Here is a 24,280-nt window from a genome sequence, read left to right as displayed (position 1 = left end):
TGGCAAGAACTGTTCAGAATTTGGAATATTCAATAATCCCTTCACATTTCCAGGGGCTTCTGTGTATTCCCAGTGTTCAGCCCCAGCTTTGAGGGGTCTGTGTGCTGCTAAGTGCATGTTCCTGGATGGGTGTGTTTGAAACCACAGAGGAGCGAAGCAGCCAGGAGGATAAAGAGCTCCTGGGGATGATTTAAGGGGTTTGTGCACACAGCCATCCATTTGCTGCAGACAGGCTCACCCACCTTCTGCGCCCGGCGCTTGTCAATGCACTGGTTCTGGCCCAGGATGGACAGACAGACAGACAGACAGACAGGGTTCCCTCACTCACCTTCTGTGCCCGGCGCTTGTCAATGCACTGGTTCTGGTGATGCAGGATGGACAGACAGACAGACAGACAGGCTCTCTTACCTTCTGCGCCCGGCGCTTGTCGGCGCGCTGGTTCTGGTGGTAGATGCGGCTGAAGTTGGAGACGATGACGGGCACGGGCAGGGCGATCACCAGCACCCCGCTGAGCGAGCAGATGGAGCCAAAGATCTTCCCCGCGATGGTCTTGGGCACCATGTCCCCGTAGCTGCGGGCAAAACACACGGGAGAGCCCTGCTGAGACCCCGAGAGCCCTGAGAGCCTCCTGAGAGCCCTGGGAGCCTCCTGAGAGCCCTGCCAGGGCCTGGGCAGCTCCAGGGTGGCACCGGAGCTCAGAGCCCCGTGCCAGGGACAGCCCCTGAAGCTGCCACCCTGGGCTGGTACTGCCACCACGTCCCCATAGCTGTGGGCACAAACAACAGGAGAACCCTGCTGAGCCCTCCTGAGACCCGTGAGAGTCCTCCTGAGACCCTGAGCCTCAGCAAGGCCTGGGCAGCTCTGGGGCGGCACCGGAGCTCAGAGCCCCATGCCAGGGACAGCCCCTGGTGCTGCCACCCTGGGCTGGGCACAGCCACTCTGCCCCTGGAGCTGCCACTCTGCCCCTGGTGCTGCCACCCTGGGCTGGGCACAGCCACTCTGCCCCTGGAGCTGCCACTCTGCCCCTGGTGCTGCCACCCTGGGCTGGGCACAGCCACTCTGCCCCTGGTGCTGCCACCCTGGGCTGGGCACAGCCACTCTGCCCCTGGTGCTGCCCCCCTGGCACAGCCCCTGCCCTGCCTGGCAGCTCAGCTCAGCTCAGCGCAGACAGCCCCTCTGCTGGGTGTTGGCACCCTGTGCCCCCCTCCCCATGCAGATGAGCCCCAGCCAAGCCCAAACTCTGCCCCTGCTGGGGAGCAGCTCGTGGGTTTCCATTCCTGGCACCCAGGTGCAAATGAGAGCTGATTTACACCTCCATCCCAAACCCCAGCGGTTTCCCTGCCAGCTGCACAGGCAGAAATCTGGGGCTTGTTCAAAGTCTGCATTCAGTAAAAGGTGAATTCTCAGGGACGTGAGACCAGCTGGAAAATATCCACACAAAGCTCTGCCCTGGGTTGGACCCAACAATCTTCTGCTGTGATTTGTGTTGCATAAAGAGACATGGAGCTGTGCAGGGGAGGCCACAGGGATGCTCTGAGGGCTGGAGCGCCTCTGCTCTGGAGAAAATCTGAAAACTGAAATCTAAACCAACCCCTGGTTGCTATCAGATGGTTTTAGGGATTTCTGTGGTTATCTTTGAGATGTTCTGGTGCTGGGTGCAGCAAATGTTGAAAGGAGAAATTATTTATTTAAATTGAGGCTTTATTTTTACATTTGATGTCAGTCTATGACCAACAAAGAGCTTTGAGGGGAATAGAGTTGAGCTAGGAATAATTTACATCCAGGAGGAAAAACAAACATTTCAAAACAGCTTTCTTCTCAGCTGCACTCCTGTCCCCGTGCAAGAACCTGTTGGAATGGGGGGCTCAGTAAGAGCAGGATTCCTTGCATGTTAAATGCTTCAGCCAAGGTTTATTTATCCCAAACAGAATCCTTCTCCTGCCTTCACCCACACCAAAACCCCTCAGAACACCTCAAATCAATAGATGCCTCTTCATGTCTATTAACTTCTTAGCTGCTGCTCTATGCAAAGATCATTTCAAAGCTCTGCTAAGTGACAAGTTCTTCTGCCTCATTTAACACTGCTCCAAAAACATCTCCCTCCTCTGCTGCTGGCCCTTAACACAATAAGGCTGGAAATTAATCATATGCCTCAAACATGATCTCAGTGACCTGAAGCATGCAGAAAAAGCCCTTCTGTGCATTTGCAGAGAGTACAATAATAAGTGTCTGGCTCACAGTCTGGCTCAGGGAGGTTTGTTCTTACACGCAGACTGAGAGTTACCTCATTATGGGGACTCGAGAGAAGTGCTTAAAACAGCAGCAAAGATCAAACCCAGGCAGCAGGAAGGGTTTGTGGGCAGATGGAGTTTCTCCTGTGACAGGAGGAGCCCTGAGAGCTCTGCAGGGCTGGGCTGGTGGCCCTGGTGGCACTGGCCACACTGGAGCTCTCTGTGGAGGACCCTCCTGCATTCTTGCCCTGGGATCTGCTCTGGGACACCTGGGGACATCACCCCAGTGAGGTGGCACCTGGGGACACGTCCTGTGCCCCACAGAGCTGACCTGAGGTGCAAATGCCAGCCCTGGGCCCTGGGCAGGTCTCAGCTTTGCTTCTCAGGGCCAGAGCCCCAAGCGCATCCCTGGCGCTGCCCGAGAGCCTCCCCTGCCTTTGCCAGGGCTCTGGGCTGCACTTGTTCTGCTGCTCTGTTGGCACCCCCGGCTCCTGCAATATTCATTGCTGAGAGATTATTTCTGTCCTGATGCTGCCACAAGGCACTAATGGCCCCGTGGCATATTTATATCAGCTACAGTGCCAATAAACTCAAATAAACTCAGCTGCTGGATTCCAGTCACTGCTAATTAGGCATTTCAACCCCAAAACTTCTTTTTCCCTGACTGGAATGGGAGAACACAACTTTCCCTTTAATTTATTTAGTAAAAGGCAAATTGTCATCTAAAAAACTTCTAGAGAAAGTGCATTCTAAGCAGTTGATCAATAATCTGATTAGAGCAGCTGGTAGAGGAGCTGGGTGGCGATTAACGTGCAGAGGGTCTGAGGGTGCTGGAGCTGCACAGCACAACAGGAGCTGCCAGCACTGCCAGGAATCCACCTGGATCACAACTGAGCCATTCCCAGCTGCTGGATTCAGCGCAGGGCTCACCTGGGGGAAGGAGGACGGGATGGGATTTAGGGCTGGACAAAGCTGGGGCAGACACAAGGCTCTCCCCTGGGCAGCATTTCTGCCCCACAGCTCTTGGGGAGCTGCTTCATTCTCCACCTTGTGCCCAGCACAGGAGAGGCAGAAGGAGATTTTGCTCCAGCCTGGAAGTGTCTGCTTTAGGACAACAGGGACAGAGTAATATCATTGTGTGCTGCACAATAGACTGTGACTCTGAAAGCCTCTTGCATGAAGAGCTGGAATGAAGCAGGGAATTAGCATGTGGCTCTCCAGGTGCCTGAGAGCCCTTTTTGTGCTCCAAGTGATTCACTGGGCAGTGCTGGGGCCCACACAGAGGAGGGGAAATGGCCAGAATTCAGCTGGAAGGGTCCAGGGGCATTGCCAGACTGAAATATTGCATGGGCAGCCCTGCCCCTCCATGTCACAGGTGCAGGTCCCAGGTAATCCTGCTGATGCTGCTGTGAGCCCCAGAGCAAAGATGACTGTGTCACCCCAATGGTCCAAAGTGTGGAGCAAACTCTGCTCGTCCTGTCCCGGTTTAGAGCAGGGAATCCACAGCTGGGCAGGCCTAGGGGCTGGATCTCTGCTTTAGAGCGGGGATGGGGGCTTGGATCTCTGCTTTAGATCACAGAATTCACAGCTGGGCAGGCCTAGGGGCTGGATCTCTGCTTTGGGGTTTAATTCATCTCTGCTCACCCACCCAGCTGGAATGAGCCCCAGAGCTCACCTGTGCCGCTCTGCCACATTGGGTTGGAAGGGACCTTCTAAAATCCATTTATTCCACATTTCCACTGCCTCAGGCTGCTCAGAGCCCCCTCCCCTCCACCTGGGGTGTCCCCAGGGGTGCCCAGCTGTGTTTTACAGACCCAGGAGCCCAGACTGCTTTGGGCTGGGCCCCTGCAAGGCTGAGCTGTGAGCAGAGGCTCGGTGGCTCTGAGGCAGGAGAATCTGCAAACGGGCTGTCAAATGCCAGCCTCGAGCAGCAAATCAGCTGTGCCGGGGAAGCACAGCGCCTATTTCATGCTAGGATTCTTTTACATTAAATATCCTTATTTTCTGCCTTGTTTGGAGCTGGGCACTTCCCCAGCTGGGCATTCAGCTGTGAGATCTGGCATCCTCTCACACTCCTGTTTTCCTTTTCCCTGGCATCACTCACTCGGTGATGTTTTCATGGATGCTCTGGAAATTGTGCTGCAATTGCAGCCCTCAGCCAGGCAGGGAGGGATGGGGCTGGAGATGCTTATCAGCTCCAGCTCCAGCAGCTTATCTCCAGCGCTTGGATTCACTTGGATCCTTAGCAAAGCTGTGGTCAGCAGTTGCTCAGCAGGGATTTTCCAGGCGAAGCTGCCTTTTTGGTATTGTTCTGGTTTATAAATTCGTATTTCTGACTGGGTTTTGTGTGGCGAAGGGACAGAATGAATTCAGAATTGTCCTGCTCTGAGGAGAAGGAGGTTCTGTTTCTCCTGCAGTGGGGAGGAGCATCAGGAAGGGAGGAATCACTCCCTGATGGATTCCCTGAGGGCTGGACCAACCCTCAGCAGAGCCAGATCAGGGGATGAGCTGAGCCTGGAGCCAGTTCCAGGCTGGGCAGAAAAGGGGACCTGGGAGCAACTGGTGGCAGGAATGCTCCTCCAACAGCAGCAGGAATGGGAGTGTTTGTGAGGACTCAGGAACGAACTAAGTAGGTTATTTAATACACACAGGGCGGAGAATACTTCATGTATTACCGCTGGTTCCATTTATTCCTCCCGGCTTGGATCAGCTCCTCAGCCCGTAGGCAGTTAAAGCAGATGGTCTGAATTTGGGTAACATTCAGACCTTGAGTGGAAGCTAAAAATGGAATTTCATTGGCAGGAAAAGTAGGTCAGAAAGCTAAAGCCCCTAGTCCTAAAATGATGAAAGGCTCCTAATCAAGTGTTCCCCATTACCATTCATTAACCAGAGCAGCGGAAGGAATATCACAGAGAAGGGGATGGCAATGGGGTTCATTTCTGTTTTACCCATTCAGTGAGGGCTGATTTGGGGTTCATTTCTGTTTTACCCATTCAGTGAGGGCTGATCTGGGGTTCATTTCTGTTTTACCCATTCAGCGAGGGCTGATTTGGGGTTCATTTCTGTTTTACCCATTCAGTGAGGGCTGATTTGGGGTTCATTTCTGTTTTACCCATTCAGCGAGGGCTGATTTGGGGTTCATTTCTGTTTTACCCATTCAGTGAGGGCTGATTTTCCCCTGTGACCCAAAGTGATGCTCTCAGCCTCCCTGCCTTCCACAGCCATCAAACATCAAGAACATGCTTGAAATCTGAGGAACAAGTCCTGAGCATTGCTGTCCACCTGATGCAGGCATCTGGCATGAGAGCACCGAATGCTGCTCAGTAATGCCCACTTTTTAAAGTGTTTGTTTTAATGGAAAATAAAATGTCCCAGATTAAGGCATTATTTATTTCTGGCTGCACACACTAAAGGCCTTTTAAATTACTTCATTCATTATTAATTCAAGAAGAATCCTCATATTACTCAGAGTGAAAACCTTGCACAATTACCTGCTCAGAGAACCCTTTTTTCTGCATCTCAGCTCTCTGTAAAAGGAACTTTTTGGAGAACACAGAGGCAGGAGAGAGCAGGCAGTACATTGAGCAATTAGGCTGTTCTCCTAATAGCAGGACTGAAGGCTCCCTGCCCTGTCTTAAACCCTTAACTGTGGTGTCAGCTTAAAGGAAATGCTGCCTTTTTGCTTTCATTCCATCCTCATCTTTTTATTTTCTGTCTTTTTAAGCAGCTTGAGTGTCCATGCTGAGCCATGTCACATTCCAAATGATCCACATACTGTGCATTTTAATGAGCTGCTAACACTGATTATACAAAAAGCAATCTCAGAAATATTTACTGAGTCCAAAAAAGAAAAATAAAAGGAAAAAGCCTATGGGGAACTAATTAGCTTTTTAAGAATTGGCCTTTTGAAAGCTTCAGGCTCTGGGAAAGTTGAACTTGGAATTGGTTTCAAAGAAGTTGAAGGAGTGGCTGGAAGAAAGGGAGTGAGTTGTAATGGAGTGTTTGTAACAGGGCATTGCTCATGCCAGGCTCTGCACGGGACAGGACATGCACTGGGGGCTGAACACTGAATAAATAATAGAGACAGGAATTGTGATTGTTATGCAGAGAAAAGCCACGTAATGCCTGGGTCCTTTGTCAGGTTTCTGCAGCCATTCTGGGGTTGATCAGAGGGACAAAATCTCTGTCCCTGAGCAGGTCCCTCCCCCAGGGTTTCTCCAAACATGACATTGGGAACTCACTGCACTCCAGAAAATGAGAAAATGAGAAAATTCCCGTTGGTTTGGCACACAGCTGGTTCACGTTTCCCTTTCCTGGATGTGAAATGCAATGCAAGGTGTTCATATTCCCTGAGTATTTGCTTCTGTCCCTTCCAAGGTGATCCCAAAAATGCCATTTGTCATCAGATGGTAAGAGATGAAAGGAATGCAGAATTCCCCTGGGCAGGCCTGCACCACAAACTTTTGAAGTGAAAGCAACAAAGGCCAATGGAGAATAGAGGCTGGTTTGTGAATAGTTCAATTTCCTTTGTCTGCATTTGATTAAAACCACCTCAGATTTAACGGGATTTTTCTTTCAAATAGAAAGAAAATCAAGAAGAAAAATAGCCCTGCCTGGAAGTCGCTGTTATTCCCTTCTCCCTCGCAGAGTTTTATCATTCTCAGCAGAACTGAGGCGGGGCTGGGGAGGTTTGCAGTGACGGATGGTGTCACCTCAGCCAGGAGCTGCTTTCTGCTCCTTCCCCTGCGGGATGCAGGATGCAGGATGCAGGATGCGTGCCAGGGTGTGAAATTCCCTCTGGGAGCCTCGGCAGCCCTGCCCTGCTCTCTGGAGTTGGGGTTTTATTGCCAGAGGTTCTCTGGTTTTTGGGGTTTATTGCCAAAGGTTTGTTCTCTGGGTTTTGGGATGTTTATTGCCAAAGGTTCTCTGGTTTTTGGGATGTTTATTGCCAGAGGTTCTCTGGTTTTTGGGAGGTTTATTGCCAAAGGTTTGTTCTCTGGTTTTTGGGGGTTTATTGCCAGAGGTTCTCTGGTTTTTGGGAGGTTTATTGCCAAAGGTTTGTTCTCTGGTTTTTGGGGGTTTATTGGCAGATGTTCTCTGGTTTTTGGGGGGTTTATTGCCAGAGGTTCTCTGGTTTTTGGGAGGTTTATTGCCAGAGGTTTGTTCCCTGGTTTTTGGGGTTTATTGCCAGAGTTCCTCTGGTTTTTGGGGTTTTTTCGCACACTCCTGTCTGGTTCAGGCTGCAGAGACCCCAGGCAGGCAGCAGCAGCAGCACCCCCGTGTCCAGCACTGCCCCCCAGGTCACATCCACACACTTCCAGCCCTCCAGGGATGGTGACCCCACCCCTGCTCTGTGCCAGCCCCTTTCCTGAAGGAATTGTTCCTGAGATCCAGCCTGGCCTTCCCCTGGCTGAACTCGGGGCTGTTCCTCCTGTCCTGGGGCTTCTCCCTGGGAGAACGGACTGATGGCAACAAAGGGAACAGAGCAGATTCCAACAAAGGGAAACAGCAGATTCCAATAATGGGAAACAGAGCAGATTCCAATAATGGGAAACAGAGCAGATTCCAATAATGGGAAACAGAGCAGATTCCAACAAAGGGAAACAGAGCAGATTCTAATAAAGGGAAACAGCAGATTCCAATAATGGGAAACAGAGCAGATTCCAATAAAGGGAACAGAGCAGATTCCAATAATGGGAAACAGAGCAGATTCCAATAAAGGGAACAGAGCAGATTCCAATGAATGGGAAACAGAGCAGATTCCAACAAAGGGAACAGAGCAGATTCCAATAATGGGAAACAGAGCAGATTCCAATAAATGGGAACAGAGCAGATTCCAATAATGGGAAACAGCAGATTCCAATGAATGGGAAACAGAGCAGATTCCAATGAATGGGAAACAGAGCAGATTCCAACAAAGGGAAACAGAGCAGATTCCAATAATGGGAAACAGGGCAGATTCCAACAAAGGGAAACAGAGCACATTTCTCACTGCTCTGGTTTAGGACAAGCAGTGGCTGAGCTCTAAGCTGCAGGATTCAGTTCACAGATTTCCTCTGATTTTTGGCACATTTTGTGCCTTTGGCATCCCGGGGGCAGTTAAGCCCCTGCAAGTCTAAACCCTCTTTTATCCAGTGCTAGATCAAAAATGCCTCTAAAAATATCTCCAGTTGAGCAGGTCTGAGGGCAATCACCTCTCCCTCCTTCTGAGGAGGACAGGAGGAGAACAGGAGCAGGATTTGTCCTTCCCCAAACTGAGGAGCTGCTGAAGCCCCAGACAGAACCCCAGAATGGTTTGGGCTGGAAGGGGCCTCAAAAATCATCCCATACAGGGGCTGGGATCCAACACTGGTGCAGCAACAGCTGTTTGTCCCTAGAAGGTTGGATTTTGGGCTCTTTTCCAGTCTTTATGATGCCCTGTGCTTGATTCTGGAGCTGCTGGAGGACCCTGGGCAGTGCATCCCAACTGCTGCTCTGCTGGGAGCGAAGTTTTCTTGCTGCTTTTGTTCTTAAAATGAAATAATTTCCTGTTAAAATGAATGGGTGGGTTCAGGCTTTAATGGAACCAGAGGTTTCCAGTAAAATGAGCCTCATTCCCATCACTGTGCTCAATAATTTTATTTTCTGTAGGAGGTCTGTCCCCTGAAAAGGGAGGCAGAGCTCCCCTGGCCATCAGTGGGAGAGGCAGGTTTGGTGTCCTGGCAGGTTTGGTGTTGTGGAAGGCTTTGGTGATGGGGCAGGTTTGGTATCATGGCAGGAAAATGAGGGTGGAACTGGGGCTGAAACTGGGGCTGACTTACAGAGCTCACATACCCCCAGCCTTGCTGGCACTTCTGAGGATGAGCTGGGAAGGTTTTGTGATTTTTATGTCATTTATTTGGTATAGTCGTTGTGCCTGAAGAGAAAAACAGCCTGATCCTTGTCTCTGCCCGGCCTCAATCTCATCTGCAACACAGAACAGCCAGAGTTCCTTGCCTTGCTGGGGAACAGAGTGCTTAAGCACTAAGCCCTGGTAATCCAGTTTGTTTTCCTCCCCGTAGCTGTAATGTGAAGATATGCACAGCCTGTGCCTGATGTAAGCACTGAGATCATGACAGCCTCCCAAATCCTTTTATTTTAATATTTACTCCATTGATAAACGTCACATTTTTGTCCTTCATCTGTCATTTGAGCAGGAGATTCAGCCCCACTCCTTCCCCTTCCCTCTGCCTGGGCATTTATTGGCACAGGGGCCCTGCAGGGTCACGGGTAAAGGGAGAGGCTCTGAGGGATGGGACTCAGCTCTTTGTGTCACCTTGGGCAGCCCCTTCCTCCTCAGCCTCGCCTGAAGGTGAGAGCAATCCTTTCCTGCCCTATCCCCGAGTCTCCTCCTGCTCTTTGTCCAAGGGACTCTGCTCTTTGCACTGACACTGCCCAGGCACTCTTTCCACAGTCATTATTTACACTTAGATTAAGCATTCATATTATCCAGAACATGGCATTAATAATATCAAAATGCCACTTTACACCACGCTTAAAATCAGAATTTCCTATTGGAAATCAATGAGAACATCTTCCTAAAAACTCAGTGACCCGCCCGTGCCTCCTTATATAAGAAGTGTCTATATTTATCAGTGCTGATATCAGCTGCTGGGCTACCTGGCTGCCCATGGCTGGCTCAGAATCCTGACATCCTGTGTTTCTCATACATCTGCTCAAGAGATGAGGGTTTTACTCCGCACCAAGGTTTCAGCTCGCTCCTGTTTAAAGCAGAGGCTGCAGATGAGAAGCCCCAGGATTCTCTGGCAGCCCCTGGCCAGGACTCTCAGTCACAGCTGTGCATCCATCTCCTGCATCTGGTTTAGTCTGGAGTGTAATCACTAAAAAATTGCCGGACAACCTCATCACCTGTAAGCATTCTGTTGGGAAAATGTGCAGCACCAGCAAGAATTCAGATTAAAGATGTTAAAAAGAAATGCATCTTTTCATCAGTGCTTTCCTCCTCATTAAACACAAAGTTTGCTCATAAGCATTTCCCAAATAAAAAGGGAGAAATAGGTAAAAGCAAATACTCTGCAATTAAGCTCCCTTGAATTTCCCCAGAAGGTTCACCTGAGCTTAATTTAATATCCCCTCATTCCTCCCGAGCCACCTGTTTGGCTGGGCTGCAGAAAGAGGAGCGAGGAGAGGGGTCTGTCCTGCAGAGCTGGGACAGAGCCCCCAAACCCTGCAGGGCTGCAGAAAATGCAGGAGCAGAGTCCCCCAGCCCTGCAGGAGCTGCAGGTTTCCCTCTGGAACAGGAGCACTGCTGGATCCAGGTGCAGCCCAGGTCTCACCTGAGCGAGCTCCACTGAAGGGCAGGGCTGGGGGCAGCTCGGGCCAAGCTCAAATCTCTCTGAGACTTTTTCCTCTCTTTTCCTTTCCCTTTTTTCCCCCTTTTCCATGCCAGTGTAACGTTCTCTGCCTTCACACTTGCTGGTGTTTGAGCATTAGGTGCGGCTTAACAAAGATCAGGTTTTTAATCGAAGTAAAATGTCAACAGAATTCATTCCCCGGAGGCTGCTCTGAGGTTTCACTTCTCCAGTTCACACAAGGGCAGGAGGAGCTGTTTGGGGAGTGCTTTAATATTCATGAGTGTTGGTTCAGTGCTGTTTCAGACTCCTGTAAGGTGCTCTGGGCAGGTAAATGGACTGGTTTGACTTTCAGTGATTTTTCACACATAACCAACTCCTGGATCAGCAAGGGCTGGCCTTCATCTGGGCAATTTTCAAAGTGCATTTCTATTCATGAGCCGTCTGGCAGTCACTATTTCACAGCCACAGGAGGTGTTTAGATTTACAAAGGTGTTTAGATTTACAGACAGGGGATCTGGAGAGGCTCAGGCTCATCCCCCCTGCATCCCCCCTGCATCCCTCCTGCATCCCTCCTGCATCCCTCCTGCATCCCCCCTGCATCCCTCCTGCATCCCCCCTGCATCCCTCCTGCATCCCTCCTGCATCCCTCCTGCATCCCCCCTGCATCCCCCCTGCATCCCCCCTGCATCCCTCCTGCATCCCCCCTGCATCCCTCCTGCATCCCTCCTGCACCCCCCCTGCATCCCTCCTGCATCCCCCCTGCATCCCTCCTGCATCCCTCCTGCATCCCCCCTGCATCCCCCCTGCATCCCTCCTGCACCCCCCCTGCATCCCTCCTGCATCCCCCCTGCATCCCTCCTGCATCCCTCCTGCATCCCCCCTGCATCCCTCCTCCATCCCTCCTCCATCCCTCCTCCATCCCTCCTGCATCCCTCCTGCATCCCCCCTGCATCCCTCCTGCATCCCTCCTCCATCCCTCCTGCATCCCCCCTGCATCCCCCCTGCATCCCTCCTGCATCCCTCCTGCATCCCTCCTCCATCCCTCCTGCATCCCCCCTGCATCCCTCCTGCATCCCCCCTGCATCCCTCCTCCATCCCTCCTGCATCCCTCCTGCATCCCTCCTGCATCCCCCCTGCATCCCTCCCGGGCGCTGCCCATGGTGCTGCTTTGGAGTCTGAGTGCCTTGAAAAGAACTCGATGCTTGTGTGGTTTTATGCAAATCTGCTCCGTCTGTCACTGCCTATTGTACGTAGAGGGGCTGGAAAATGCTTTTTTAGCAATGCACGAGGCTATTTCTGCCGAAATAACCACCGTAAGCACTTCCATGACACAGTGTTGTTTTCCATAATTGTAGCACAATTACCCACGGATAGAAATCAAGGATGATTCTTACAGCTGGCCTAGAGACAGAATGGGAAGTTGGTATTTTGGAGTTCTGCAGATTCAGAATACTGAGCTGGGGCAGGGGTGCCAGCTCAACCAAAGCCCTGGGGAGGGTGGCAAAGCCCAGGGAGGGGCTGGCACCACCCCGGTGCTGCTCCCAGGGACGGGTGGCACCTTCCCCACCTCAGGGAGGGCTCCAGGGCTGGAGATCATGCAGAGACCCCTCTGGGCTGGGCTGGTTGTGAAGCAGGGCTTTAAAACCCTGGCACAGCAGCCATCTCCCCGCTTCACTGTGGTTTGCAAATGGTTATTAATAAAACATAACCCTGCCTATGTCTTGATGCAAAGAGACCTTAGTCCTGCTACAAGCCCTCCCATCTATTATTTATACAAGCATTTAACAGCTCTGACATATTTCAGCAGTAACACCAGGCACTTGTTTGCAAAGCGGAATTAGTAACAAAATATGAGAGACTTCAAAAGGGTTTTTTACATGCATGTGACTGCATGGGAACCGTCCCTGGGTCACAGCAGGAATGATGGGGACTGTGCTGTTTTCTGAGATTTTCAGCAGTTGCAGCTCTCACCTTCCATCTCCAGGTTAGAAGAGACATTTCAGCCAGGGGTGTTTCATATACCTGTGTGTATATATGATATCTCTCTATATATATACCTATATATAATGTCTCTATATATATGGCTGCTAATTTAATTTATACATGCAGCAGGGATTGGGTGAGAAGAGATTAATTGTGCTGCCTTATTAGAATGAGGAAAGCTGATTGCATTTTCCTGCCTGCTCCCACTCCTGATGGATGGATGGATGGATGGATGGATGGATGGATGGATGGACGGACAATGGATGGATGATGGATCAGTGGATGGATGGATCCATGGATGGATGGAACCATGGATGGATAGATGGATGGACAATGGATGGATGATGGATCAGTGGATGGATGGATGGATGGATGGATCCATGGATGGATGGAACCATGGATGGATGGATGGACAATGGATGGATGATGGATCAGTGGATGGATGGATCCATGGATGGATGGAACCATGGATGGATAGATGGATGGACAATGGATGGATGGATGGATCCATGGATCCATGGATAGATGGAACCATGGATGGATGGATGGATGGACAATGGATGGATGATGGATCAGTGGATGGATGGATGGATGGATGGATGGATGGATGGATGGATGGATGGATCCATGGATCCATGGATGGATGGAACCATGGATGGATGGATGGACAATGGAGATGGATGGATGGGTGGATGCTCCCCCGAGTGGAGGACTCCCAGGCTGCTGCTGAGGGTTCAGAGAGGTTTCAGAGCACTCTCCAAAGCCAGAGAATGGCCACTGCAGTGCCAAAGGCTCCTCTGAGCAGTGCCCCTGAGCTGAGCTGTGGTGACCAGAAAGTCTGGCTGGGCAAGGTCAGGGCTCCAGCAATGCTGCTCCAAAGCAGGGAGGGAGGCACAGAGCTCCGGGCAATCACATCCTGCACTTACACCTCTGTACCCCTGAAAACAACAACAAATCTCCTGTAATCAGTAAAAATAAACAGGAGGACCCCAAGTCCCAAGAATAAAGGGAGGAAGCTCTGCCAAACATTTAGAGAAAAACTCATTGATCCTGCACTACTGAAGTAGAGGGAATTTTATGGTTGACTTTGAGGGAAGCAAAAACAAGTCTTTGAACTGGATTGCTTTTTATTTTCGTAGCACTGTAGAAAATATCTCCAGCTCATATGAAAACAAGTCAGTGTTATCTGCACTTCCAGGGCACTGAAGCTTGGGAGTGTGAGCTTTGGAAATCAAGCAGGAAATGGGTGACAGATCTAAATTTCTCCACCTTCAGTCCACTGAAAGGACCTTGCAGAAACAAAGTGACTTTTCCTTGCATTCTCCAAAGGCGAGAATTCACATGATGAGCCTGAACCTGCTTTTCCAGCTCCTGGCTGGTGGTGTAGGTTAAACACTCACAAGTAGGTTACAAAGGACTCCAGTGCTGAAGAACAAATATTCCTCTGGTGACTTCCTGGTGGCCTAGTTCTGGGCCAGCAAAGTCAGAGGAGACAGAACATTTAAATCCCACTGAACGTGTGCAGGAGGCACTTTCAGGAGAGGTCCAGGGAGATGTGCAAAGGGAAAAGGGTTAGGGTTAGGAAAAGGCACCACTGGCTCTGGGAGCTGCTGCTGGGCTGGTTTGCAGCTCCTGGGGATGCAGCAGGGTCAGGAGGGTCTGTCTGGGGCTGAGATCAGCACATTGCCCTTGGACCACCCCCAGGTGCCTCTTCTCCATCCCCTTCCCCTCTGAAACACGGAATTACTGCTGACCACAGCTCAGCCCAGTCCTTTAATTCATGATGTGTTTGGATGTGATTAGAAACTGCATTCAATTCTCAGCTGGATGAAAAGGGAAGAGCCCTTCAGCTGTCAAATGCTGTCTGTGGTCACTGGGAACAGATCCCAGGTGTTTCACAGGTGCTGCCCTTGGAATGCCCTTCCCAGGGACCCACAGCCTGCTCTGTGCAGGGGACAGAGAGGATGCAGGCTCTGGTACTTAAAGGTTTTATGGGACATGAAATAATTTTGCTGGTTAAAAGCTAAACTTTATAGTGTTTCTATTTTTAATTAAATATTAATTGCAGAAGATGGCTCTGGAATTGACTGTTCAGATCATTTAATCCATATAGATGACCTTTAGGTTGAATTTATTCTCTCAAGCTTACACTGCCCTTCAACCCCATCTGGGCACCGACCTCATCTCCAGCTCCTCCACTCTTAATTAGAAAGATGCCAAGCCTGCACTCCTCTTTAATGTTTATTAATGCTGCTGTGCTGAGGATGCTGCAGGAGCTGCTGATTGCTGCTGTGAACTGTCCCAGGCAGTGCTCAGTGTGCCAACAGCCCAGTGATTCCTGCCCAGCCCTGGAGCCCCAGGTGCACTTCAAAGGGGGCAGGAAGGGGAGCAGTTTCTGCTGGAGCTGAGAGCAAACCCACCTCCTATGCTCTCCAGTGGAACAGAAGCATTACTGGAAAAATCTCTTCATTTTTTTTCTTCCCTCTCCCAACCATCTTAATTCAGTTCTTTTGATGCTGATAAGCAGCTTTGTGCAGCATGAAATTTCCTACCAGGATTCTGAGTTGCCTGAGAATTCAGGTATAAAACCAAAGCGCTGGCCAGCAAGGAAATGTGTGTCCGTGTGCTGAGAGCTCTGACAGGATTAGGTTCATCTGCAAATCTCTGTTTGCTGATGTAAGATGTGAGTCTGCTTCTGCCAGTGCACAATACAAGCACCAGGATGGTTAAAGGCTGAAAAGTTCATTAAAAAGGCAAGTTAATGATAAGGGTAAACCAGCCTGCTCTGCCTGCTTGTCTGTGGGACCCTGGGAGCAGAGCCCTGCCCCAGAGGGGAGGGTTCAGTTTGCACTTTAAATTTCTGGAGTTTAAATTCAGTTCAGTTTGCACTTCCAATTTCTGGAGTTCTGGCACACCGGGCTTGTGGTTGCTACTGCTCTGCTGCTGATGTGCACCGAATGATGCGAAAGCAAAGATAAAACCCAAAAATCCACCCCAAAACCCCAAAATCCAGCCCAGAGCCCCAGAGAGCTGCTCCAGAGCACAGGGACTGTGCAGGAGCCCAGAAAGGCTCTGGCTCCCAGCACACCCTGCCCACATCCCTGGGCCAGGGAGCAGCACTCGCTCCTGTGCTGCAGCGCCTGCTGTCATTGCACAGGGCAGGGGGGGAATGCAAAACAAGGGAAAACATTTAAATTATTATTCCTTCCAAATCTGCTTTTGCCCTCTGGGGTGACAGCAACCACCTTGTGTGCTGTTCAGGATAACTGAGGCCTCTCAGGGTGCTGCTCCAGCTGGGGGATTTGACACATGGATCAAGTCCCTTAAGCCTGCTCCTGAGGATTTGGAGATTTTTGTAAAGCTCAAATGCACAAAGCAGCCTCTGAGCTGCGGCTGCTGGATGGATCAATGCAACTGCATTTGACTTTTCAAACAAAAGCTGCCATGTTCCTTCTCTTCCCTCCTCCCCTGCAGTTTCCATTTAATGTTTGTAATGCTGCTGCTGAGCTCACGGTTGTTTTCCAACGAGAGCCCCTTAAAGCAGCCAAAAAACCCCTAAGAAGAAAATCCATGAGCTCTTTGAGCACATTTCCTGAACCCCTCCCTTTCCCTGCCCTCCTTACAACAGCAAGGCTAATACAATTCCAATCTGGACATAAAGCAGCCAAGTTCTCCAGCTGGAAAGTTTGAAATGCCTGTGCCAAGGAGCACAGGAGGGCTGTGGCAGCAGCTGGTTCAAGGGGACCCCCAGTTCCACATCAGTTCCCCACCAGTTCCCCACCAGTTTTCCCCCAGTTCCCCCCAGTTCCCCCCAGCTCACCCCCAGTATCCCCAGTGTCCCAGATTCCCAGCCCTGGTGCCATTTGCACACCCGTGGCCAGGGGGAGCTGGCTTTGGTTGCCCCAGCTGCTGCTCCTGGGCCAGACAAAGCCCCAGGGTGTCTGTCTGTCTGTCTGTCTGTCCTGGCACAGGATGGCACTGGGGCACCATGGATCTGCTGTGAGCACCAACACCTTCCCCTCTGGGCACCTGCGGCAGGTGCTGGAGCCTCAGCACAGCCTGACCAGCCCTGCGCAGCTCTGCTGGTGCTTTTCTGAATGGACAGCAGAAGTAAATCTGATTATTTCTCAGCCACGCGTTGCCGTCTGTAATTGCCCAGATTTGGACTTTAATTAGTCAGATTGCTGCCTCAGCACAGGGCTGGACAAGGCAAGAACATCACAGAAAATGCTGAATGTCCTCTCTTACCACACCCAGCCACACCTCTGGGTCCTTGTCCTTGTCTCCTGAGAGCTTGTGATTAGGCCCTGGATCTAAACATTGCCATAGGGTCACACCTGATTTGTGGATTATTTGTGTATTCGTGTATTTGTGTTTGCATTCCCTCTGCTCCTGTACCTTGCTGTATTTTTGGTGTTTTTCTGCAAGCTGCTTTTGTACAGCAGGAAAAGAGACCCTGGCAGAGAAACCTGACTGAAATCCATCTGTGCAATTTGCACCTTTACTCAGCTCCTACACCTGTAATGATTTTCACAGGCAGATGAGCTTTGAGCACAGGTGCTTCAGGAGCAGCACTCCAGACCAAGGCCTGCATTACACAAATCCAATTTTAAAATTAAATTTCCGATGCCTAGAGAAAAAGATTGCAGGGAGCTAAAAAAAGCCCAGAATCTGATGGTGAATATGAATACAGAAGCAAGTCACACTGCAATAAACCTGAGGGCAGGAGCAGTCCCTGGAAGGAAGGCTCAGCTTTAACCCTGGCTGCAGGCTGAGCCTGCCCGTGGCAGCCCCTCCAGCCCTCATCCCACTCCTCTGGCTCCCTGGCTGGATCATTTTCCTTGTGCAAAGCAATGCTGGGCTGCTTGATTGAGTATTTCCAGCCACCCAAACCCTGGGCAATGATTTCAATAAATACAAACTGTGGGACTCCTGCCTGGCTCTGCGATGGGGATCTGCTCCGTAATGCAGATGGAAGCAGTGCAGCTGCACCCTGTTAATTGAGTATACACCAAACATATGGCAGCACGCATCCAGACCAACAGGCACACAGCTCTCTGGGATGCAATTAGCTCTTGTGCATGCACAAAGACTCCAAAAACGCACGAGTGCTGACCTCTGAGGGTGGAACTGCTGGTGTTAAACACTGCACCTCCGTGGCAGGAGTGGCTTTGTCATCACTGAAATGCTGCTGAGGTTGGGGTGTTCAAAGAAAGAGAAATACCCAAATTTCTTCTATTTCTGATGTCCTTTGGTGCACAGCTGCTACCCTAGAGCTTTGTCTCTGAGGAACCAGAGCAGTGGCTCAGGGAAAGCAAGAGAGCCCCAGAGGGAATGATCTGCCACTCCCTGCAGTGTGTGCAGCTCTTTGAGAGGAGGAGGAGCAAGGAGCCCTCCAGGACAGCTGGGACCTGTTTCCCACAGATGTTTTGTACCCAATTCCAGAGGATCCTGCCAGGGATCCTGCCTGGGTGTGCAGCAGCTCCCTCCTCTCGCTCAAACTACTCCAAAGGCTCAAGGCTTCACATAAAATGGTTTGTGCCTCATATGGCCTGAAGAGTGGGGAACTTCACCCTTGGTAGTGAATTGGTGAGGGTTGTTATTTAATATTTGGGCTTGAAGAGCATCAATTCACCCTTGGTACTGAATTGGTGGGGGTTGTTATTTATTAGTTGGGCTTGAACAGTATCAGTCCACCCTTGGTAGTGAATTGGTAAGGGGTTGTTATTTATTGTTTGGGCTCCCATTTCCAGCAGCTGGTGCTGCAGCTGGCTGCACATTTTGCCCCCAGAAAGGGCGACTTCAGGGCAGTGCGTTGATGGGAGTGAGCCCGTGTGAGCGCTGCTCAGTGCAGACACAGAGCCAGGCTCAGATGAGCTCCTGCAGATGAAACCAGCGCCAGCCCTGCCTTGTTCCTCCTGCTCTGGAGATGGATATCACCTCCTAGGACGGGCACTTAACACTGGCTCTCCTTATTGCCGGCCTGCTGCAGCAGCCTATAATTAGTTTTCACACCTTGGCCATGTTTAACTCCCCTCTGTCTCATCTGTTAATCTGCTAACAAGCAGCAAATGTGTTTTCGACTGGGCTCCGAATGGGAGGCCAAGACCTCATAGTTCACCTTCTGAGGGAGCTGCTCGGAGGGCACAGTTCTTAAATAATTTTCAAATATCTTGTATTCATGTAGTTTTTACAGCCTGAACAAAAGTGAGATTGTATATCTTAATATTAATGCAGAAAGTTGTGAACGGACCAAAAGCTAATAGCATAAAATAATCTTTAATTTCCTTTTGGTGCAGGGAAATGATTTAATATGAGTGAGGTACCAGTCTGACAGCCTGGAAAACCAAGCAGTTCCTGTTCTATCAGTGCTGTAGCAGTTTAGGGGGGCTGTTCTAAAAGAGGCCTTTAGTGGGTATTTGGGGAGTGAATTCCCACAGAATTCAGATGAGTGCAGGAGTTGCACTCTGCTAAACACAGGTTTAGGAGATGGCAGCCTGAACACGAATTTTAATTTTAATAGAGCTGAACTTCTCCCTCCCTCCAGTGCCGTGCTGGGAATGTCTGGCTGAAGTTCTGCCTTCATGGGTCACATCTCCCTTGTCTGGACACAAATGAAGAACAGCTCCTTTTTCATTTCCCCCCACATTTGTGCTCACTGTCACAGCAGCGGTTGCCTCTGTGCTGCTGTGTCTGGAATATCAAATCTGAGCTGGTCAGAGCAGGGGTGAGCCCTGTCCTGCTCATCTCCCAGCGCGGCCAGGCTCACACAGGCGTGTGCTGCTCCTGTGTGCCAGCCTGGCTTTATTCATTTGTTTCTTTATTTATCTGTCCATCACTCCCTGCAGTTGTTTGCATAAGAACAGAGATTAAAACTCCTGCAGTAATAGCTGGAGCTGGAATTGGATTCTGAGCCTGGGGCCCTGGCTGATGGGAGCTGGCAGGGGCTCTGCAGAGGGCTCCCCTCTTTGGGGTGATGTCCTGGCCTGCCCCCCCAGATCAGGGCAAGATTGTTCTTCCATTCTCGTGTTCTGCAGCTCTCACTGCCCAAGGCAACCCATGGGAGCCGCCTGTGCCATTTGTCCTAAGTCTCTTTTCCAAAGAGCTGCCGCTGATCGCCGACCTTTTTCATTCCCATTGTTAATCCTCCTCCCTCCTTCAGTGCTCTGGTCATTTACTAATCCCAGCTGCCGTGTGCGTGGATGTGGGGAGATGGAAATCTAATCTCAATGAGGTTTTCATTCTCTGGCTAATGTACTTAGAGAGATTCACGGGATTGAAGCTGTTTTTAGGGTTGGTAGCGCAGCAGATGCCCAAATGGCCACTGCTACCTGGCCTGGGGAAGGGAATCCACACGGCCATGGATTTGGCTGGGCTTTATTCAAATGCAGCCTGGTTTTGTAGTTATAAATTGCACTCTTATCCTTCCTGATGATTTCACTGAGACACAAGTGGTCTGTTAAGAGGTTTGGAGCCTTTCCCAAGCAAGGAGCTTCTTCAGACAGGAGATGGGCTGAGCCAGAGCCCCTCTGTGGAGCAGGGCAGGACCTCGAGCCTCAGGGTGCACCAGGGGAAGTTTGGGTTGGGTTTTAAGGAAAATTTCCTCCCAGAAGGGGCTGTCAGGCATTGGAGCAGCCTGCTCTGGGCAGTGCTGGGGTCCCCATCCCTGGAAGTGTTCAGGAAGGTGTGGATGTGGCACTCGAGGACACGGCTCAGTGGTGGCCGTGGTGGGGCTGGGCTGATGCTGGGACTGGGTGATCTCAAAGCTCTTTTCCAGCCTAACAATTCCACAATTCCTGACTCCCACCAGCAGGACCCTCAGCTGGGGGGATGCAGCATCTCCTGAGGCACTGCTGGGCAGAGCTGGAGCTGCACAGGCTGTCCCTGAGCAGAGCTGGGAGAGGTGGGGAGGATTGACAAGCTGAACGTCACAGGCGAGTTCCCAAACGAATCTGTTGTGATAGGTATTAGTCATAAGGATAAACTGCTAGGAGATTTGCATTTTATTCTCTTTATCCTCCTTCAATCCCAAACAGCCCCTTCTGCCCACCCTAATTTGGAACATTGAAGGGGATTTGCTGCATTTTTTAGTAATTAAAGGTCCTGGAGAACAGCGAGTTCCTCTGAAGGGAGTGATGTGTGTGCACAGCTCCTCGTGCCCACACACTCACAGAGCCATGGGCTCAGTGGGGTGGGAAATGCCTGTAAAACCATGAAATGCAGCCAGCACCCTGCACTGCCCTGCTCACCCTAAACCCTGGCCCCAGGGTGGTGCTGGGTGGCTCTCAGGAATCAGACTGATCCCTGGTTTGTGCTCATTCCCACTGGGAATCCTCACTTTGGTTCTCTGGGTTTCCTCTTCTCCCCTCTGCATTATTTTGGGGGTTCTCAGCTCCTGGCTGAGCCCCCACCCCACTGCAGCCCTGCAGAGCTGCTCATACACCTCAAACACAGCAGGACTTCCACACCAAGAGCCTGAATTTATCTGAGCTCTGTCATATGCTGCTCTCATTGTGTTTTATGACCTTTAATTAATTAAGCTTCATAAAATTCTAATCATGCTGGAAATATTAATCCTGTTTTAAATTAACTGGCCAGAGAGAGGTGAAGTGTCTGAGCAGGCTGTGGGTACCTGGTTTGAACCCTGACGTCCTCCAGCCTTGATGTGACCCAGCAGGAAGATTCAGCTCCCTCAGGAATTCAGGGGGGCTTTGGCTCTAAAGCTCCTGTGCTGGATTCTTCCTATTGCACGTGGATGTGACCCTGAGCCATCCATGTTTTATCCCACATGGCTCCTGCTTTGGGAGCAGTTTCAGCAGGAGCAGGAGTGAGAATTCCCTCTCCTCCTGCCTGCCAAAAACTTCCACGACTCCTTCATTCCTTCCACACAAGTGCAGAAGGCAGTCCTATTTTATCAATCTTAGCCTGGGATTTCTTGGCATTAACTGAGTGGTTATTTTCTTTGCAAGGAGGGTCTGTGAGGGGTTATTTAAAGCTCTGCTGCACCTCCCTTGTGAGGTGTACCAAATCTCTGTCCTTCCGAGCAGGGAGGCACAATGTGAGTCCTGCCACGTCTCACTGAGCCTGCAGCCAGGCAGGGCTGGGGATTGTTGGGGTGGTGGAAACTCTGCATTTCTGTCTGTGTGTGTGTTTCCATCACTGTGTGACCGCTGCAGTTTGATTTGCCATGAGGGGCACACGGGGCAGCAGTACCTGTGACCAGGGGTGCTGCAGGAATGCAGTTACTCGGCCAGAGGTGGATTGCAGAGAATTCACCTCCAGAGCACAGAATCACAGAATTCTGGCTGTTGGAAGGGACTCACACTGCTCTAGCTCCAATCCTGGGCAGGGATGCACTCTCAGAAAGCCCCAGCTTCTCCCTGCTGAGCCAGGCATCAGCACAAAGTGCTGACAGGACAGACTGACACAGCAGCCACCACTTCCTGCAGGAATTCACTGAGAGATGTGAAATCTTTTGGGCTCTCTCCAGCTCCCCCTTCCTCCATCCTTGTCTGTGCCACGGGAGCCTCCAGTGTCTGGCAGTGCTCAAAGCTCAGGGGCAAACATCTCCACAAACAGAGATGCGCGTGTCCCTGCTGCCCTGAGCAGGATTTCTGTGCTGGGGTGACCCTGGAGCTCTCAGTGAGCACAGAGGGCTCTGCCAGGAGCTCCTGAGGGGCCTTGGGGAGTGCTCTGAGCCCCAGGAGCTGCTGGCCCGGCACCCCTCCCTGCAGCCTGGCCCTGGGCATTCCCAGCACGGGACTGGGATCTGCTCCACGCTGTTCATGGAATTAAAGGGGTAAAAGGAGTAACAAGTTCTGCTGAGCTCTGTAATGCTTCTTCTGTGCCAGAACTTCTGAGCTGCGCTGAAACGGGTCATCAAAGGCTCCAGAGAGCAACATGGATGGCATGGGATGGGATGGGATGGGATGGCATGGGATCCATGGATGGGATGGGATCCATGGGATGGCATGGGATGGTATGGGATGGGATGGCATGGGATCCATGGATGGCATGGCATGGGATGGGATGGGATGGCATGGGATCCATGGATGGGATGGGATGGCATGGGATGGCATGGGATGGGATGGCATGGGATCCATGGATGGGATGGGATGGCATGGGATGGGATGGCATGGGATGGGATGGGATGGGATGGGATGGGATGGGATGGGATCCATGGCATGGCATGGCATGGCATGGCATGGCATGGGATGGGATCCATGGGATGGCATGGGATCCATGGGATGGCATGGGATCCATGGATGGGATGGGATGGGATGGGATGGGATGGGATCCATGGATGGGATCCATGGGATGGGATGGGATGGGATAATGGGATGGGATCCATGGGATGGGATGGGATGGGGGCAGCAGGGCAGCTCCAGGCTCTGGGGACACCCCTGTCCATTCTGGGCTCTCTGGAGGACTGGGCAGAGTTTGCAGGCTGGAAAGCCAAGGCTGAGCACGTTGGTTTCTCTCTCTGTTTCTCCACATCCACTCCAAAGAGTTTCCTGTCCCCCCCCCACCCCCGATCCACACCCCCAGCAGCAGAGCAGGTACTTGAGAGCAGAGGAGATGAAACATTTCATTATTTATTTCCCTGTGGTGATCTCTGTACACTCGAGTCAGGAGATTTGATTACATTTACATTAGCATGTTAATAATTCATCACATCATCCAGACTCTTAAATCCAGATGCAGGAGGTATTAGCAGTAAAAATACTCTTCATCTGTATTTATTTCTGGACATGTTTGAAACATATTTATTTTTCTTACTGCTTTGGGCTTAAGCAGGAGTCCTGTCACTGTCCCCAAGTACCTGCAGTTTAAGGAACTAGAGCTGGGGATGTGCTCCATGGCATTTTTAAATGAAATTTGCATTTACTGTCTATTCAGAAAGTGTTTCTGCTGTGGCAGGGGGTGGAATGAGATGAGCTTTAAGGTCCCTTCCAACCCAAACTGTTGCTTGATTCTGGATGTAAGCTTGCATACTTTCCTACAGACACAAATACATATATTTATATATATTTCTATGTATGTAGGTATATTGCTTAGGCATCTTTAGACACCCACAAATTTAGATTTTGTTTAGTCAGAAAGCTGCACAGACTGGAAATGGAAGGCTCTGAGCTAAATGATGTCACAGATTTTGGATCACAGTGAACACAGGCACTCACAAAATACAAAATTTTTGAGAAGATCTGGCAAGATCATACTGGATAACCTCAGATTTGGTTTGAAGAAGGAAGATTAACATCCTGATCACAAGGAATAATTGTTACAATATTTCACATTGCACTGGAGCTTATTGCTGAAATCCTCTGTTTGACACTGCTGAATATTCTGCTATTTTATCATTTGCTGACTTGCATAGCAAATGGAGAATTCTGTCAGGAATGAAAAGTAACAGTGCTTTTCTCTTTAAATAAAAAAATAAATACCAGTGGGTTTCTCAGGCTACCTGGGCTGTGCTGCAGTGAGGTTTTCCTTTGGAGCCCAGGGCAGCAGGACCTGGCACAGAACCATCACTGCCCTCCCCTCAACGTCCTGACCTTCCTCCTGATGAGATTCATCTGCTGCCACACAGAAAATGCCCCAAATTCTGCAGCACGAGAGGAAAGTGTGTTAAAGTGAAGGAAGTTGCTGACAAAGTGGGTCATTAATAATGCTGGGAGGCCTCTGTGCCTGGTGCTTGGGATGAATTGTCACTCACAAGTTTGTAATTTCCTG

General features: G+C 50.6%; 1 protein-coding gene across 2 annotated transcripts in view; it reads right to left on the bottom strand.

Annotated features, from left to right (window-relative positions):
• The window catches only part of KCND3 (potassium voltage-gated channel subfamily D member 3), an 82,974-nt gene that overhangs the window by 20,958 nt on the left and 37,736 nt on the right, over positions 1-24,280 (bottom strand). For both annotated transcript variants that reach the window (XM_059487985.1, XM_059487986.1), the window contains exon 2: positions 409-571. In XM_059487985.1, coding sequence (XP_059343968.1) covers positions 409-571 — 163 coding nt within the window. The remainder of the gene's footprint in view (positions 1-408; positions 572-24,280) is intronic.

This window comes from Ammospiza nelsoni, chromosome 23 (genome assembly GCF_027579445.1).
Source record: "Ammospiza nelsoni isolate bAmmNel1 chromosome 23, bAmmNel1.pri, whole genome shotgun sequence".
NCBI classification, from domain to species: Eukaryota; Metazoa; Chordata; class Aves; order Passeriformes; family Passerellidae; genus Ammospiza; species Ammospiza nelsoni.
The sequence above is the reverse complement of the archived record's forward strand: the minus strand, read 5'-3'. Positions and strand labels throughout refer to the sequence as shown.